This window comes from Cetorhinus maximus, chromosome 8 (genome assembly GCF_964194155.1).
Source record: "Cetorhinus maximus chromosome 8, sCetMax3.hap1.1, whole genome shotgun sequence".
Lineage (NCBI taxonomy): Eukaryota > Metazoa > Chordata > Chondrichthyes > Lamniformes > Cetorhinidae > Cetorhinus > Cetorhinus maximus.
In genome coordinates this window covers 35,818,801-35,837,995 of record NC_135886.1, presented here as the reverse complement: position 1 = coordinate 35,837,995, position 19,195 = coordinate 35,818,801, and the positions used below count along the sequence as shown (strand labels likewise).

General features: G+C 43.4%; 1 protein-coding gene across 2 annotated transcripts in view; it reads left to right on the top strand.

Moving 5' to 3' along the window:
- Window positions 1-17,753, top strand: part of tnnt2a (troponin T type 2a (cardiac)) — a 61,099-nt gene extending 43,346 nt beyond the window's left edge. For both annotated transcript variants that reach the window (XM_078546691.1, XM_078546693.1), the window contains 5 exons: window positions 61-174; window positions 13,125-13,237; window positions 13,603-13,693; window positions 14,844-14,884; window positions 16,860-17,753. In XM_078546691.1, the coding sequence (XP_078402817.1) occupies window positions 61-174; window positions 13,125-13,237; window positions 13,603-13,693; window positions 14,844-14,884; window positions 16,860-16,908 (408 nt within the window). In that variant the 3' untranslated portion in view covers window positions 16,909-17,753. The remainder of the gene's footprint in view (window positions 1-60; window positions 175-13,124; window positions 13,238-13,602; window positions 13,694-14,843; window positions 14,885-16,859) is intronic.
- The last annotated feature ends 1,442 nt before the right edge of the window (window positions 17,754-19,195 follow it).

The window sequence follows — 19,195 nt, the reverse complement described above, 5'->3', positions numbered from 1 at the left end:
GTACTTCATTTTGTTAATTTTGTTTAATTGGTTGGACTCAAAAGAGTTATATTGTGATAGGAGGAGAGAGCCAGAAAAGAAGAGGAAGAATCAAGAAAGAGAGCAGAGGAAGATGCAAAAAAGAAAAAGACTATGTCAAATATGTCCTTGCACTTTGGAGGCTACATGCAGAAGGTAACCATTTATTTTACATCATTACTTAAACTGCTTGTTCAAAAATTTCTTGATTGGCCTCAACAAGTCTTGTTATCACTGTTTCCATTGAAACAAATTCAGATGAAAGCATTAGTGTTTTAAAAGATCATCTACACATACCAGCGCATAATTTAAGTTATCTTTATATAATTCTTACATTAGCATGGAATATTTATTTAGTTAGTTATCAAAATTCTATTTAAAAAATACATTTGTGCTACAGAGCTGGTTAATTTTAAACTGATCCAGAATAATTGTGTCTGTTTGAGCAGCTAGGGCTACATTAAAACACGGAACCAAGAAGGTAATAACCTTTGAAATACTACCTGAGCCACGAGCAAATTAGATAGGGTAAATAAGATCAGCAAGTTGAATGCATGCTCAAAGGTTGGTGTGGGAGAAATGTGTTTTGATTTATAGGGCACTGGCACCAGTACTGGGGAAAGAGGGAGCTGTACCATTGGGACAGCCTTCACCTGAACTGGCAAATCATTTAACTAGGGCAGTAGAGATGCATTAAACTAAATAGTGGGAGTAGGGTTCACATAAAGGGAGACTTGGAAAGTTGAAGACAAATAACAAGGCAATAGTTCAGGATAGCGATACAGGTAATGATAATCAGAGTGTTACAGGAAGGGACAGTGTTATGACCGTGCAGTTGGTACAGCTGAGTTATTTAAAAATCCCACAGGGAAGCTTTAAACAACTGTCATAACCTATAATTTCAAGTGTTATGTTTGAGATGCAACTCTAAATTCAGGAATCATACCACCAGTTCTCGAGAGATTTTATATTAAGCTAAATGAAACATTTTATTAATTTACACAAGTTAAATATATACACATGGCTACAAATTACTATGATTATAACTTTTAACAAATTTCTGAACTAATCTCCATTGAGGTAACAGCAACTCATAGACTTAATAAGACACCAGGCAAAGCATTTTCACCTTACAAGTTCAAAATGGGATTCCTTTCACTTTGGTTCCTTGCAGGCACAGTGGTAAGCTTACAGGCTCTGATCTTACATTGCTTCTGCTCCGCACACACAAAACTGCTGAAGTTATACCTAGCACCGCTCATTGAACATAAATTTACATTGTATCACCAGCCCCTTCTAATAATAAAACCCCTGTCGTAGTACCAATTTTATTAGTAATATAAACATATTGCTTGGTATTTGCTAGATAGGTGTCAGTTTTCACCCCACTTCTTGAATGCTCTATTCAAAAAATGCAAATACACTCTATCTCTCCCACATATCAAAACTAGTACACATCAAAGCACCCAGACTAGCTATCTTTAATCCAATTAAGACACACCCACAGACTAAACTTTTTTAAAAGAAAAATATTTTCCAATAATATTATATACATTAATAGCTTTATGACAACAGAGCATACAACCATAAGAGTACACCAGCAAGCAAGGTTAGAGTAGCGAAAATGGTAAAAGGTAGAATTGAAGGCTCTCTATCTGAATGCATCAGGATTCATAACAAGATGAATGATAGCACAAATAAAAATAAATTAGTATAATATGATAACCATTATAGAGATGTGATGCAAGGTGACCTAAGCTGGGAACCAAATATTGAAGCATATTTAACATTTTGGAAGGACAGGAAGAAAAGAAAAGGAGATGGATGAGATAGCTCTGATAATAAAAGATGTGATTAGTGCAGTAGTGAGAAATGACTTTGGCTTGGGAGATCAAGATGTAGAATCAGTTTAGATGGAGATTTAAAAAAATTAATGAAAGAAGTCCCTGGTGGGAGTAGTTTATAAGTCCCCTAGTAGTAGGTACACAGTAAGACAGTGTATAAATCAAGTGATGATAGAGGCTTGTAAGAAAGGGACTGTAGTAATTTTGGGAAATTTTAATCTTCATATAGATTGGATGAATGAAATTAGCAAAGTTCACAATCAGAACTGTTTCTTAGAACAATACATTCTGGAACCAACCAGGGATAAGCTATTTTAGATCTGCTGATGTCTAATGAGACAGGATTAATTAATGCCCTCGTCGTAAAGGATCCTCTCATCAAGAGCGATCATACCATGATATTCTGAAACTAAAAGTGAAATTCTCAGTATTTTGGACTGAAACTAATGTCTTAAACTTAAATAAATGCAATTACAAGTGTATGAAGTCAAAGTTGTCTACATTGGACTGGGAAAATATGTTGTTAAAAGGTAAGATGGTAGAGAAGCAGTGGCAGACATTTAAGGAAATATTTCATAATACTCAACAAAGATATATGATATTGATAAGGAAATACTCTATAGGAAGGATGCACCATCTGTTACTAACTAAGGAAACTAAAAATGGTATCAAATTTAAAGAAAAACTGTACAATGCTACAAAGAGTAGTGGTAGGTCAGAAGATTGGCAAAATTTTTAGAAACAAACAAAGGATGACTCAAGAAATAATAAAGAGGGAGAAATTAAAATATGTGAGTAAACTAGCACAAAATATAAAAACATACAGTAATAGCTTCTACAAGTATATGAACAGGAGAAGAGTAGCTAAAGTAAGTTTTGTCCCTTAGAGGATGTGATTGGGGGATTAATAGTGGGAAGCAATAAAATGGCAGAGATTTTGAACAGATATTTTGGGCAGAATTTTCTGGCTGACATGCGGGGGGCGGAGCCCACACATCAGCGCTTAAAATGTCGCGGGAGCGTCCCAATGTCAGCGCGCAGCATCGCGATATTTCGGTCGGCAGGTGCGCACCAGCAGCGGGACGCTCGCCCGCCATTAATTAAAGACCTCGTTAAGGCCCTTAACTTGCCAATTGTCCAGGATTTTGAGGGGCCCATGTGAACTTCGGGTTGGCATACGGGCCCATTGGGCAGGCGGGTAGGAGATTTTTTAATAAAACTCATGCACTGGCGGGATATGTGGGCTCAGAGGTGTTGTTCATGTTTTCCACAAAGTTTTAATTGCAGGAAGTGTTTTAAAGTTGCCTGTTTGATTGTTAGCAGTTCACATCGATTTCCAAGAGATTTTTGTGTAATTTGAAACCAGTCTGCAGACAGTAATCTTTCTCGGGCCTGCAGCTTTCCGGAGGCCTCCGTTTAGCCTGGGTATGGGTTCTGACATCTCCACTGGAGGCAGCTCCTCTGAGGAGGAAGGGAGGGATAGAATAAGGAGGAGGCCGGGACTGGACAATCAGCCTCCAGGGGAGCCACCTTTGGGAGGCCAGGCGCAGGCACAAGGGGCGCAGGGCCAAGAGGTTTCCAAGGTGAAAGGGGCCGCAGAAGACTCCATTATCCTGCTGTCATGGTATACAGGCGGCGAAGCAGCTACCTCAATATGACTGAGGTGCAGTGCCGATGGAGGCTCCGTCTCTCAAGGGAAACAGTCAACTATATCTGTTGGATGATTGGACCTGAGATCTCCCCTAACTGTGTGGGTGGACACCCCATGCCAGCGGCTCTGAAGGTCATAGTTGCCCTCCACTTCTATGCCTCTGGCTCCTTCCAGGGCTCGGTGGGTGATCTTTGCAGTGTCTCCCAATCAGCTGTCCACACTTGTGTCAAGCAGGTTACAGTCACTCTGTTCAGACGGGTATTGACCTTCATCCACTTCCGCTGCGAGCAGGCAAGTCAGGTACAGCGAGCCAGAGGCTTCGCGGCCAATGCTGGCTTCCCCCGCGCCCAGGGTGCAATAGACTGTACACATGTGGCCATCAAGGCGCCAGCAGGTGAGCCCAGTACCTTCGTCAACAGGAAGGGCTTCCACTCCATTAATGTGCAGATAGTGTGTGATCACAGGATGCAGGTTCTGTAAGTCAGTGCAAGGTACCCAGGCAGCTCCCATGAAGCCTACATCCTCAGACACTCCCAAATGCCGGGGCTCTTCAGTGCACCGGCTCGGCTGGATGGTTGGCAGCTGGGTGATAAGGGCTATCCCCTCAGAAGGTGGCTCTCTCCATCATCCAAGAACAGATGCTGAATAGCGGTACAATAGGAGCCAGGGCACCACAAGGGCTGTGGTGGAGAGAGCCATCGGTCTTCTCAAGATGCGCTTCCGTTGCCTGGACCGCTCAGGGGGCGTACTCCAGTACTCCCCAGATCGCATCTCTCTGATAGTGGTAGCATGCTGCGCTCTCCACAATCTTGCGTTGGAAAGGGGGAATGCAGTTGACGATGACCTTGACGCCCTGGATGAGGCTGCACATGATGAATCCAGCAGTGGCTCAGAGGATGAGGAAGCACAGGGCGATGATGAGGGGCAGCAAGCCAACCTGCTATTATACCAAGGAGGCAGGGACACCCGGGACAATTTAATCCAACGTACCTTCAGCTAGCTCCACACACATCGATCAGCAGGAGCAGCATTGCCTGGCACTTCCACACATGGCACTTAGGTGCTACATCTTCCACCTCATCAGCTGCAGCAAAGGGCTTCGTGCAGAAACATCAATGTCCACTCAAACACTCATGATATGTCTGTGAAACATACAAATGCAGCACAACGGAAACACCCTCAGCCATGGTCAGAAAAGTGGACTTTATTATGTCCAACATATAACAGAAACGTCTCTTGCAAACATAAGTATATTTTTCCCTATTCTAAAGCCAGCACAAAATCACCAGGGACATACTCATTGAGTGCCTAACGTGCCTTATGTTTTCGTTTGCGGGTGCTATGTCTTGGTGCCTCCCCATCGGTCGGAGTAGCTTGTGAGACAGCCTGCTGACTCTACTGTCCTATTGGCCTAGATGTCCTTGGCGGGCGTCCTCTGGCCCGTGGAGCCTGTGCTGGCCCCACCTGGGAGGGAGTGGCCAGTTCCAGAACTGGCACCTCCCCAGTTGTCGCAGCCTCAACGGAAGCAACGTTGACTGGCAGAGGGGCGGAGGAGCTGCTGCCCTCATCCGGAGCGCCCTGAGAGGAGCTTGCAGTGACGACCTCCCTGCTCACTGCAGATGCATGGGCACCGAGCGCCAACGCTTCGTGCCCACAACATCTCCCACATTGGGAATGACCACCCGTGGCCAGTACCACTCTGAGGGCTTGCAGGTCAGAACGTAACCCAATCAGAAGATTCTCCATCCGATCGAACCCCCTCTCTATGAGAGTCCCCAATCTCTCAGTGAAGGAAACGTGAAGCTCTGCCCTGAGGTTCATGCCTTCACTGACACTCTGCCTGGACTCCTCCACCACAGAGACCAACTGAAGCATACCCTCATGCAACTCTGCCAGATGCAAATGCGATTCCTGCCGCTTATCCTGCAGCTGGTGCATTGGTGACAACTCCGGAGGCATGTCATCAGTGCCGGACTCAGCATGTGCCTGGTCCCCTGCAGCCCTCTGGTTGCTGGCGCCATCGGCACTCTCTGTCCCTACCATCTCCTCCAGCAATTGTGAAGTGCCCCCTCCACTGTGACCCGGGACACTAGCCAACGGTAAATTCCCCACCGAGGTGTTTGTGCCTGCGCTGGTTGAAATGATGTGCCACAAGTTGCACGTCTTGGGCCTCAGGTGTGGAGGGGGGGGTGCTGCGGTGTCTTTGGGCGCGGCCATGTGGTGGTCATGCTGAAATTAACAACAAGGATAGTGCATCAGTTAGCGTTCAGTCAGTTAAACCTTTCATCCCTTTCCCCCCCAGCCTCATAAGTCGCTCGCCCTTCAAGACCCCAAGGAGATGAATATTGGTGGGGTGGAAAAGAGTCAAGAGGAGGCCCAAACATTAGACGTGCATACAGACAGGCTGGTCAGATGGCCTCAGCAATGCCACATGGCATGTTATGTGCCATTGGAGTGGGGAGAGTGCTGACCTTGATGCATGCTGGCCTGGATAGTTGCGGTGCTGAGGAAACATCGCAAACACTTGCGGCATTTGCCGTGGATCACAGGAGATTGACAGGCCACATTATTGACCTTCATGGCGTTAGGAGGGGCATAGACTGGGTGGGCAGATGGCAATATTTCCCCTTGACACAGGGATGAGTAATGTGGTGGCATTTATTTAAGTTGAGTGCCATGAGGTTCACAGCTGAGGTGCTGTGGACATTTTAGACAGAGTAATGTGGGGCGCACTGGCTGAAAGGGTGGTGGAGGTCCCAACCCTGCCTAAGATGCAATAAGTCTTTGGCTGTGCAGCAGCGAAAATATGGCATGTTAGACCACTAAGATAGTGGTCACAAATGGGATAAGGTGACTTTGGAAGGTGGTGGAGACGCGATTCCTCAAGGGGATGAGGGACCTTTGTGTATGACCCACACGTCAGAGTGCTTCAGTCTGTGAATGAGCAGTGTTGCAGCATTAACAATTGCAGCAGCCATCAGTGGATGGTGGGCAGACAGAGTGGATGGGACTGTGGGCCTCAAATACCTGGCCGCTGGACCCCAGCCTCGACGCCACCTGCCCCCCTGGCCGCCTGCCTCCTCCCCAGCTCCATGGCCTGCTCCTCAAAGGTCGTGAGGCACTGGAGCAGGGTGTGCCCACCACCAGTCCTCTGGCGCTCCCGCTGATTGTGTTCAGTTTTTGCCTGCAGAACAGAGAAGAGGATTTATTGGGGCTGATCGCTCATGTACTCTGCACATGCACGCTGTACTCCAACCACAGTGGCCTATCTGAGGTCTCCAGTGGCTCCTGTCCACACTGCTGGTGATCAGTCCCTAGAAGGTAGTACGGCTGGTGCCAACCCCCTCCCCCAACGGACACCTTGGACACATTCGGCGTCCATCACGTTGAATAACACACGGCTCTTAGCGCCCATGGCAAGGAGGCGCAACTAGGTGCGGCGCCAAGGCCAGCAGAAGGCTCTTGGCCACGACACCTTGAGGCACCCCTTGCACCATCTCATTACCATCAATATGACATGTGTTGGAGTTCTGAGTATGTGTCTAGCTGCCTCCCCTGCAGGTTGCCCCTGGACTACTCAAATGCGACAAACACCAACATATGCTGCGGGGAGAACCTATCTTCTCCTCAACCACTAAGATTGATGTAAGCGTGGTCACTATCTGTTTGTCCCCCCAGCGTGCGCCAAATGCCCAATGCAGTAACGACAGCAAGACGTGGGGGGTGGCTCAAAGGCTAAGGCTACCTTCTGGGTCAAATGGCCAAGGCTGACATGGCGCTCACCCGTCCAGAGTGCAGCAAATCACTGAATCTCTTGCGGCACAGGGTTCCTGTGCGCACACATCATCATGGGCGCTGACAGCGTCACCAACCTCCTCCCACGCCTGGCTGGTGACATGGGGGCCCTCCTCCTCCTCCCCCCATCATCTGGATACAATACATCCAGACGGCTGGAAACCTCTTGGAGGAGGACAGCAAGGCAGGCATCGGAGAATCGAGGGGCACCGTGGCCCCCCGCTGGCCTATCCTGCAGCCTGCACCCCCCCCTCCTGCTCATGCTCCTGTAGAACCACAGCTGTCTCCCTCTCTCCACGAGTGGCCATAGTGCACTGCCTCAAGCAGGCTGCCTGGCCACTCTTTATACAGGCTGCCAGCTCCCCATTGGAACCGGCAGTCTGAAGTTGCCCGCCACGCGACTATTTTCCCATTCTCCACGGGGGTCGCTAACCCGCTGGGCCGGCCTTAATTGGCCCACCCGCGGAAAATAGCGGCGCGGTCCGTTTTGGCGGCGGCAATCGGCTGCCCGCCCGCTGCCGAGTCAAAGGCAAAATTCTGGCCTTTGTATCTGTCTTCTCAGTAGAAGACACAAAAAACATCTCAATAATAGAAAATCAAGAGCCAGAAAGGAGAAAAGAGTCACTTTCATTAGAGAACAATTACTAGGAAAACTAATGGGACTAAAGACTGGCAAGTCCCCTGGGCCTGATGGCATGCATCCTGGGGTCATAAACTATAGGCTACAGAGATAGTTGGTTGTAATCTTGCAAAATGCCCTAGATTCTGGAAAGGCCCCAGCAGATTGGAAAGCTGCAAATATAACATTTCTATTCAAGAAAGGTGCAAGGCAGAAAGAGGAAAACAATAGACCAGGCAGTCTAACATCTGTAATTGGGAAAATGCTGGTATCCCTTTTGAAGGAGGGAGCAGCATGACATTTAAAAAGTCAGAAAGTCATCATTTAATCAGGCAGAGTCAACATGGCTTTATGAAAGGGAAATTGTGTTTGAAAAATTTCTTAAAATTCTTTAAGTATGTCAGACAGGGTGGGTAAAGGAGAACCAGTAGATGTAGTGTATTTAGATTTCCAAAAGGTATTTGATAAGGTGCCACTAAAAGATTACCGTGCATGAAAAGAGATCATGGTGTTGGGGGTAACATATTAGCATGAATAGAGAATTAGCCAACAGGAAACAGAGTCGAGATATATAGGTCATTTTCAGGTCGACACACTGTAACTAGTGGAGTACCACAGGGATCATGCTGGGGCCTCAACTATTTACAATCTATATTAATGACTTGGATAAAAGGACTCAGTGTATTGGAGCCAATTTGCTGACGATATGAAGATGGATGGGAAGGCAAGCTGTGAGGAGGACACATCTACAAAGTGATAAAGATAAGTTAAGTGTGTGGGCAAAAATTTGGAAGGTGGAGATAAATATGGGAAAATGTGAGGTTGTTAACTTTGGCAGGAAGAACAACAAAGCAAAATATTATTTAAATTGAGAGAGACTGCAGAATGCTATGGTACAGAGGGACCTGGGTGTCCTGGTACATGAATGACAAAAAGTTAGCATGCAGGTACAAGTATTTAGGAAGGCAAATGGAATGTTGGCCTTTATTGCAAGGGGAATGGAGCATTAAAGTAGACAAGAGTTGTTACAACTGTACGGGATATTGGTGAGACTGTACCTAGTGTACTCTGTATAGTTTTGGTTACTTAAGAAGGGATATACTTGCTTTGGAAGCAGTGCAGAGAAGATACACTAAGCTGATGCCTAAAATGAGGGCATTGCCTTGTGAGGGAAGGTTGGTCAGGCGGGGCCTGCATCCATTGGAATTTAGAAGAATGAGATGTGATCTTATTGAAACATATGATTCTGAGGGGGCTTGACAGGGTACATTAGATGCTAAGAGGATGTTTCCCCTTGTGTGGGAATCAAGAACTTTAAAAATAATGGGTCTCCTATTTAAGATGGAGATAAAATGGAATTCTTTCTCTCAGAGACTCATTAACCTATACAATTTGAATACATTAAAGGCTGAGTCAGACAGATTTTTGATGTACAAAGTTGAGGGTTATGGCAGGGTGGGGGGTGGGGAGGGGTGGTGCAGCAGGCGTAAAGTGAGCTAATCAGATCTGCAGTTATTGAATGGTGGATAGTGCAGCAGGTACCGAGCAGGTACCGAGCAGGTTCCAAGGGCCGAATGTCCTACTCCCATTTCTTATGATCTTATGAAGCTAATAGTTCACATTTTCAAAACACAGAGGCATTGAGCAGTAGACTTTGCTACTGCTTCATTTCAGAGGCCAGGTTGGTCCCTAATGGACAGAATTTGACCTCTGGCACAATGATAGAGGTTTTCAGTTTACCTGCATTTTGAGCAGAAGCAGGGCAGGGCGATATTACTCCTCGCGCAAGAGTACCAGCGAGAAAGCCCAACCATTTCCATGACTGGCTTTCATTACAGTACTTTGTGAGCTGCCAACATTCAATGAGCACTGATAGGCAGATCAGTGGGATGGGGGACAGTCTGCAGTATGAATCCAGCATATCCTTCATGGATCCCAGGCAGATGTAAAGGATGCAGGTGGCACACCCTGAGAGGTGGTGGCAACTCAGACCTCAGATCTAACCTCCTATTAATGCCTCATTTAGGCATATGTAGCATGGAACCTCAAAGATGCTTTAATAAAAGGTAATATTTGATCCTTGCCTTAGGGTTTTAAAAATAATAGTCTGAGAAGGGAAGTCAGCCATTTGAGCAGGCAAAACATATTGAAGGTTTGTGCAAAGACCATGGGCAGAATTGTCTGCCTACCAGGCCCGACCCAATCTCCGGCGGGCGGGGAGCCAATCCCCGCCGGAGAAGCCGGGCCCCGCCACCATTTTAAGTGGGCGGGCCAAATAAGTACCTTATTTCCACCAGGAAGTGCTATGCGCTTCCTGTGCGGGCGGGGGGGGGGATTCCCCAAAAGCGAGAGTGCGCTCTTTCGCACATGTGCACGAAAGAGCGCACACCTCCCTAAGGCAAAGTGCTGCCTCAGGGAGATCGCTGACAGTTTTAAAAACATTAAAAATACAAAAAAAAATCCTTAACATGTCCCCCTCATGTGACAATGTCATGCTCATAAATCACACTAAAACTTTATTAAACTTTTTAAATCCCTACATGAAACCTCGTCCCGCCGTTGGATGAGGTTTCATGTTTTCTCTATTTGCCACCAGGGCTCCTGGCCTGCCCGCCAACTTTAAGGTTGGATGGGCAGGTCTTTTAATTGTTTAAATGATGCTGTCAATGGCCTCAATTGGCCATTGACAGGTCGGCGGGCGCGCAGCTGATTTTGCTGTGCCCCCGCCTTCCTGAAAATTTAAGTGGGGCGGGATGACGTCAGAGGTTCCGCCCGACATCATCCCGCATCATTTTAAGGGTTGGCGAGCGGGCCCCGCTCCCTGCTCGCCGATGGCAAAATTCTGCCCCATGCATTTAAAGTTATCAATGAGAACCAATTTGGACCATAAGCAGGCATGATTATTACCAGCAAAGTTTATTGGGCACTTATTTGTGTAGTATTCCTAACATTGGGAACAGGGATGTTGGAAACTAGCTCACATAATAATGTGAAGAATACAACCCCTTCAGGAACCCAATGTTCTCTGGAATTATTTAGTTAATCTGTAAAACACCATCTAATGTGTATGCTAAATGCAGCTTCCTAGACTTTTTGCCTATTGCTGCAGAAGACCAATCTGAAATAAAGCATGTGCTTGCTTATACTATAAAGATAAACCAATGTTGGATGTAAGATGAGATGTATTAGGTAAGGTATAATTAGTTACACATAGGGATTTTAACTTGTGTAAGTTTCAGTATACTCTTGATAAGAGTATAATTTGAAGGGCATATTTGCCCATTCATCAAACACTTTTATCTGATTAGACTAGGGTTGGTACTTTATAGATTCAGTCTTTAGCAATTGACCTACGGTATTGAATTACGAAATGCGAATCCTTTAAATAGGATTTAATTTACATATTTTTAATCTAGTGCCACGATTCTCAGTGTTGATTAAGGGTTTTATAAACATAATGGTTGGGGCTAATTTTGCATAATTTCTAGTTATATTGTCGACAATTGAGTAATGCAGTAAACAATAGGAGTACTTATATATATATCAAGAGAGTTTACTATCACCAAATACAAATCAGAGATTTGTCAATGGCTTCAGTTCATTAACAGTGTGGGAAATACCAGTGCTGGCAAACGGGAATGTTTGGAATAAGATAACATTTTCCAATGTAATGTTATTGTTGAGTAGATTGTACTTGATTATTTATACAGTATGTGCTAGTGATTGACATTCAGTTGTTTGTTTAAACATTTAACTACTGGTAGATTCTTCAGAACTATTACAAAAGCATAAGTATTGTATAATAAATGCCTTCACTCCTAATCCTTTATCCTCCAAAACAACCATCTTACATTAGAATTGATTTTTTTTAAAAGGCCTTTGGCTTTTCTTGTAAACCACCTAGTCACTGACCCAAGAGCAATAATGGCAGAAGCAGCTGGCCCTAGAAAAATAAATCAGAACAAACTATCTTAAATATTATTTCAACAGAAAAGAATAGTGTGAGTAACTACCACAACATAACTAGTTCTGTGACCTTTGTCATAATATACTTGTGTCTATCAGCATAAGTGTTTCCTGTCAGAGATTGTTTTATCTTTCTAGTTTCTCCAATTTTCTCCCCTCCTCTCCTGAAAGTATTGCTTCATAGATCCTTCTCTGCTGACGTCTACACATGATAGCACCTCTGATGGGTACCCTGAATGATTTCTCTGGGCAGGATTTTCCCCCTGTCGGGGACGAAGTTGAATTGCGGGCGTGCACAGGTGCGCTTCCAATCGCCGCCCCCGATTGGGGGCGCGGTACCATTTTACGTGGGCGGGCCAATTAAAGCCCGCCCAGCCCGACATTCGCACGGAAGCGCAAGTGCTCCCTGTGCGGGCGGGGTGGAATTCCTAAACCCGAGAGTGCGCTCTTTCGCGCTGAGGCTAAGTGCTGCTTCAGGGAGATCGGCTGTTCTGTCACAAATATTAAAAATAGAGAAAAAAAAAATTCCTGACATGGCCCTTCATGTGACACTGTCCCCTGAGTTGGGACATGTCCATAATTTTTTAAAAAACTTTAATAACATTTTTTAAAACCTACATGAAACCTCATACTGCCCGTGGATGAGGTTTCATGCTTTTTCTAATTCCCACCAGGGCTCCTGGCCTGCCCACCAACATTAAGGTTGGACGGGCAGGTCCATTAATTAGCTAAATGACTCTGTCAATGGCCTCAATTGGCCATTGACAGGTCGACGGACGCACAGCTGATTTTGCTGCACCCCCGCCTACCGGAAAATTTAAATGGGGCGCGGTGACGTCGGGAGTTCCACCCGATATCACCGTGCGTCATTTTATGTGTCAGCCACTCGCCGACGGGAAAATCCTGCCCTATGTTTCTACTCAATCTCTGGCCAATTTATAGGGTCCTGTCTCCTTAGACCAGTTAAGTCAGCACAGATCAGGCATCAAACCTTTGACTTTCTTGATCTATATGATTCAACTCTACCTGGATACTTTTAGAACCAGACCATTGAGAAAGCATGTAAATCCCCATTTACAGCATTCCATTTTTGGAATAAGGTTGCAAACGATTAGAATCTTTAAAAAAAAGGGAAAAGCTGAATCTCATTTCACTGGTCATATTCCGATTTGATTAAAATACAGCAATGAATTATGGGGTGGTGTCAAGCTAATCACTTCGTTTCCATCAGACTGACAGTCGCAGAGGTGGGAAGAAACAAACAGAGAGGGAAAAGAAAAAGAAAATCCTGGCAGATAGACGCAAATCTCTAGACATCGATGATCTGGATGAGGATGAACTGAAGTAAGGATAAAAGTGTTTTGTTGTTTATTTGTCTATCAATGTTTCAGGTCCATTTCCCTGAGATTGCTTCAATGCCATCCTTGATTGGGAGATAAAACAGTCCACACTTCAGTCTTCAACTACTTAACCTATTTTCCTAGCGATTTCTCAGCTGGCCCACCAGAATTGCAATGGGCAAACAGTGGAAATCCTAAAATTTTAGGTCCATGACATTTAATTATCAATTATAGCTTTATATGTCTAACTTTGAATTCATCTGCTTTTCATGTCATTCGTAATTTAGAAATATTTTCATAAAGGACTTTGATAAAAATTTAGAGCACTATTTCAGGCATTCAACAACATTTATATTGCTGTGTCAACAGGGAGAAAGGCAAAGAGCTGTGGAAGTGGTTGTACGAATTGGAAGCAGAAAAATTTGACCTACAGGAGAAAATGAAACAACAGAAATACGAGGTGTGTAGAAATGTGAATATTTTTCCTAGTTAGAATCTTCACAGTTAATTTTAGCAGCTACATATAGTTGTTATTACATTTCAATTTTTGATAAATTTGATATATATCAGGGTATTAGATTCAATGCAAGGGTGTGGAACACTTTCCACTTAGCAATCATGTATTATACATCCCCCAAACAATAAAGCTTTCTGCTTTTTGTTTCAACCTGACTTAACTCCAGCATTCTCTGCTACACCCCCTGAAAAAAAATCCCTATAAGAGACGTTTATCTAATATTTTAATACTGCTACCAAATGTGGTAGGGTCTTCTAATAAATACTCTCTTATATTCCTGGTTGGACTATATGATTGGTCATTTGATTCACAGGCCTGAAGCCTTTTTTAGCCTTGTAATAGCTGATGTGCTTAGTATCAATTCATTATACAAGTTTATTTTTCATACTTAAAGAAGAAGTACTGTGAATTTAGTGCTACCCTTGGGCCCCAATTGTTTGCTCTGATTTATGCCCATTTTAAATTCAGATATATTCTAATGAGATTGGGAGGATACTTGGGCCCAGCTTGACAATACCAAAATGAGTGCAACGTTGGGCTTCATTGGGCTTCATATTTAGCTTTAACTTCTGGATTGCACTCATAGAGGAAACTCTAATATTTCCTTAATGTTATCAAGAGGACCTTTGTGGTTCTATATGTCAGCCGCTTTAAACACACTAATTCTAATTTTTACTAAAACACCAATCAGGGTATCTAAAGCTGGAAGACTTGCAATTAACGGAAATTCTAAATGCATAATTATTTCTGACGCAGAGTTGTAGCTAAGGACTAACTGAATATGATCATGAACTACAGGAAGAACAATACAGTGGGTCAGATATAAGTGATGGAGTTCCTCCTTAAATATACCCAGTGGAAATACCACCATGGAGGATAATAGTGATTTCATCTTCAAAATACTTTCTATGCTGTACTTTCCACTTAGAACAATGCTAATTAGAGATGGTTGACCATAACACAGAAAGCTCCAGGAATTAGGACAGCTATATTTATTCAATGATACCCAGTCTATCTCAGCCATCCAGGGTTTCTCCCTTATTTGTGCTGTTAAACTACGTGTTTTTTTTTTCCTTTCCTTATTGTCTTACAGATTAATGTACTTCGAAATCGAGTTAGTGATCATCAAAAGGTGTAAGTATTTAACAATGTTATGCTGAAAATGAACTACCCCACTCAAATTATTAGATCAATCCTCATCAAAATCACTGGGTCTGGAATGATTTTTTTTTTTTGCTTTGCCACATGCTCCCAGCTGTTTCATACAATGCCAAATGACTTGAGTTTATGTAAGTCCATCAAAATAGTCTTCCAATTAGCAGTAATGGGTTGACATTTTTCCTGAATGCTTCATCTAATTATGTTGTAGTTATGTATTAATTTGTTCTATAAATGCTGATTCCTTACTTTATCCATGCTAGAATACTCTTCTCAGATGATTTCTTATTAGCTTTCCCCCATTTTCATCATTTTTGGTACTTTTCATTCTCTTACTTTTTCTGACATGAGCTTCTTACTGGATGATTAGTTGACTTGAATACCTATAGATGAAAAACAAAAGTACATTTAAAGGGAAGCTAGATAAGTGTATGAAGAAGCATGGAATAGATGGATAAACTGATACAATTAGATTAAGTAGAGTGAGAGGGGGCTCTTGTGGAGCATAAACACCACCATTGACCAGTTGGCCGAATGGCCTGTTACTTTGCTGCAAATCCTATGGGCAGGATTTTGCCCTTGGCGTGCAGAATCAGCAGGAGCAGTCGGGAAGCCGACCACCACCCTGATTGGCAGCGCACCGTGATTTTACGCGGGCGGGCCAATTAAGGCATGATAGTCGAGCGGCAGCGCCGAGCACTGCCTGTGCGGACGGGGAGAGGAGGGCGAGCAGGCCTAGTGTGCAATTTGTGCATGCACGCGAAATCGCGTTGAAGAATCTCCCTGAGGCATGGATTGAAAAAATTAATAAACAGCAGAAAAAAATTAATGAAACATGACCCTGATCATGTGACTCTGTCACATGAGCAGGGACATGTTTTTAATTAAAAATTAAAGTTTTTATTTCATTTGTATTTGATTTTGGAAACCTCATCCCGCCCGTGGATGAGGTTTCCAAAAAAATGCAAAGGCCTCTTGGCCTTTTTGCCTGCCCGTCAACCATTAGGTTGAATGGGCAGTGAAAAATTCAGCACTGTTGTTAATTTAATAGGCCTTTTAATTGTCGGCAGGTACGCAGCCTGCTCCAGTGCGCACCCGCCTACCGAACTAGTACGCGTTGGCGTCGGCACACTCGGTCGACGTCAACGTGCTTTATTTCGCGCTCGGTCATGTCGGGCATGCGCCCACATGCCGAGCAAAAAATCCTGCCCTTGATATTTTAAATGGAAAAAGGCTGCAAAAAGTAGTCATTATTTTCCCACTTTAGCGCAAAGGGACTCTGTGGCAAGCGGAAAGTTTCAGGCCATTGGGAATAAGCAAAGCATGGAAGCGCCTTGTACTGAGATATATAGAACAACAAAGGAAGATAGTAAATGCTGGAAAAAGGGAATATGAAAAGAAACCTTTGAGGGACATCAAGATTAATACAAAAAAATTTTACGATCATGATAGAAGAGGAAGTGTAGTCAAAGGTAATGTAGGACCTTTAAAAGTAGATATGAATAATATTGCGAATTGTAGACTTATTGAATAATTCCTCAGTCAGTTGTCACAGGAAAGGAAGAGGATAATATGCCTGACATTTCAGGGAAATTAATAATGAATCAAAAACTGAGAACTCAGTGAACTTAGTGTGAGCAAGAAATCAGTATTAGAAACAGTAATGGCACTAAAGACTGACAAATCTCCAGGAGCTGATGCTTTCCACCCCATAGTCTTAAAAGAGCTAGGTGAGAACATTGCAAATACTTAGGCTATACTCTTCAAAAGCTCACTCAATTCAGGGATTGTCCATTTAGATTGGAAAATTGCAAATGTAATTCGAAAATTTAAGGAAGCTGAGAGAAAAAAAGCAGAAAATTATAAACCTGTTAGTTTCTCTGCAGCAAATTCTGTGCAATTTTAAGTGGAAAAAAAGCTGCAATAATTGGTCATTATTTTTCCTCTTTAGCTCAAAGGGACTCCGTGGCAAAGGGAAAGTTTCGGGCCGTTGGAAATAAGCAAAACATGGAAGCGCCTTGTACTGAGGCATTGGGCAGAGACAAGCTCCATCAATGTCTATCAAATGATCCTGTAATCTCAACATCAATGGTACTACTGTCCTCAATCAATTCCTATCACTCAGCCCAATTCCTTGCCTGTAGAATCTTCGAAAGAGCACTTCGACAATTGTAGTTTTCATGTCATTCAACATTTTAATGTATTTAATGACAAAACCCTTGTTACTGTCACAGCAGTATTTATTTTCTTGTAATTCAATGTGATCAAGGTTTTGCATAACAGCTGTATCTCGTAGTGAATGAAATCTGGCAGTACATTTAAGATCTTACAAAGGTAGAAAATGCACCACTGCAAACCATAGTTATATAGCTTACCTGCCGATGGGAGAGCTATTTCAGGATTACTGCAGTGTACTAAGCTTTCATGTGGACAGAGCTGATGATTGGAGGCATTTGAGTATTTCTAACTAATTTGTAAAGAATGTTTTGCAAAGAAAGCCTGATTATTCTAATTGTTGAGCTAGTGCTTCTCCAGATAAAGGTAACAATTTGCTGCAATTGCAGAGAACAGTGAACATTTAAGCTTTGTACATTACCTACATTCTAATTTACAATATTTTAGCATATGTACTGAGCCGAAATTCCACATATTGCTGGTGTAACCTGCACAATATAAACTGCAAGAACTTTGAGCTCCAAGGAAGTATTCATGAGCCACACTCATTAAAACCAACAAACAATGGTTAAAATAATTGATTGCCAGGAGTAAATGTCACTGTCAACCACACAATATGGTGAATCTTTGCACAAATGAGGCTTAATTAAAAGTGACAAAGACAGCTGGATTATGTGAATGCATTTATTATTATGTCTGGCTATGGCTTATTCTAAAAGTAACACAGATTTTTTTTTAATGGCTGAAAGCTCATTCATAGTCTATGAAAATGAGTTGAAGCTGGTTTGTGATGCCACTTTGTATTGCTGTAGTGAAGAGCACTGAAAACTTTTCTGGTCTCTGATGCTTCTAATGCCTTAACCCACCAACCACCATCAACTTCCATTCCTGCTCAGATAACCACCACTTCCATGGACTTCCTCTCCTCTGCTCCTGCTGGCCCAAACCTCCAATTGCCATCAGCATCTGCTCTCACTCTCATGGTCTAATGTTCCTCTGATGACTGCTTTTATTTTCAGCAGCTGTAGTTCACATCCTCTATTGGTCAAGTGATGCTCTTGCCTTCCAGCCCTCTCCATATTAGGAATATTAGGTAAGATAATGGGGGAGGTGAGAGGATGGGAGAAAACAACTAAGGAAGTGTGGGAGGTTTCATGGAAAGGGGGAATAGGAGGATGACTGGGTGTTTTTCACTGCTATGCGCAAGTGCAGCAGGGAATGGGATGAAAGCTGTTGAAGGAAGGCTGTATGCGGGAGAGATGAAACAGGATTGTAAAGTGAAAGCAATACGAGTGGTGGCATACCTATGAGAACAGATGAGACAAGAGAGAAGGACATCACTCTATCGAGATATAAACTGATAGATTAAGAGAGGCATTTTACAATCTGATTTACTGTCAAAAATTCCAGAAGACGTTTGTTTGTAAGAACATATAAGGATGAAATAGACCATTATGCCCTTTTACTATTCGGGTACCATCTCAGGGCCCACTTTAGCCATTTATAATCTTTTCCCTACTATAAATATATTTTTTTTCAACCGCTACAATATGGTGGGTTAAAATTCAACTTTTTTAAAGTTAAAGTAATGTAGAGGAATGTATGCACCCTTCTGAAATTGACAACCCCAGCTGTAGCCATGACTGAAGTGATCTGGTTTAGCCTAATATTAATGAGCAGTAGGTTGACTGTCCCAATGACACATGTTCTTAGCAACCTTTTCGCTTAGCTCTGTAACACAATCACTGGAAACTGAAAAAACATAGCAAGGGTGATGGTAGATACAATGTTAATTTAATGCCCAACTCAATTCTGAACAAGAAACAGAGTCCACAACCAACAGTCACTTTACAATATAGATTTGCTGGTTGCGCAAATCTATTCTGATCAGAATCTATTTGAAATTCAGAGTAAACAAGCAAAGACTAAAACCACATCTATTTATGGTAATGATTGCCAAAATTCTCCGAACATCTTCCTCTATGGGCAGAATTTTGCCGTCGGCGAGCAGGGGGCGGGGCCCGCTCGCCGACACATAAAATGACGCGGGATGATGTCAGCCTGAGCCCCCGAGGTCATCCCGCTCCATTTAAATTTTCAGGAAGGCGGGGG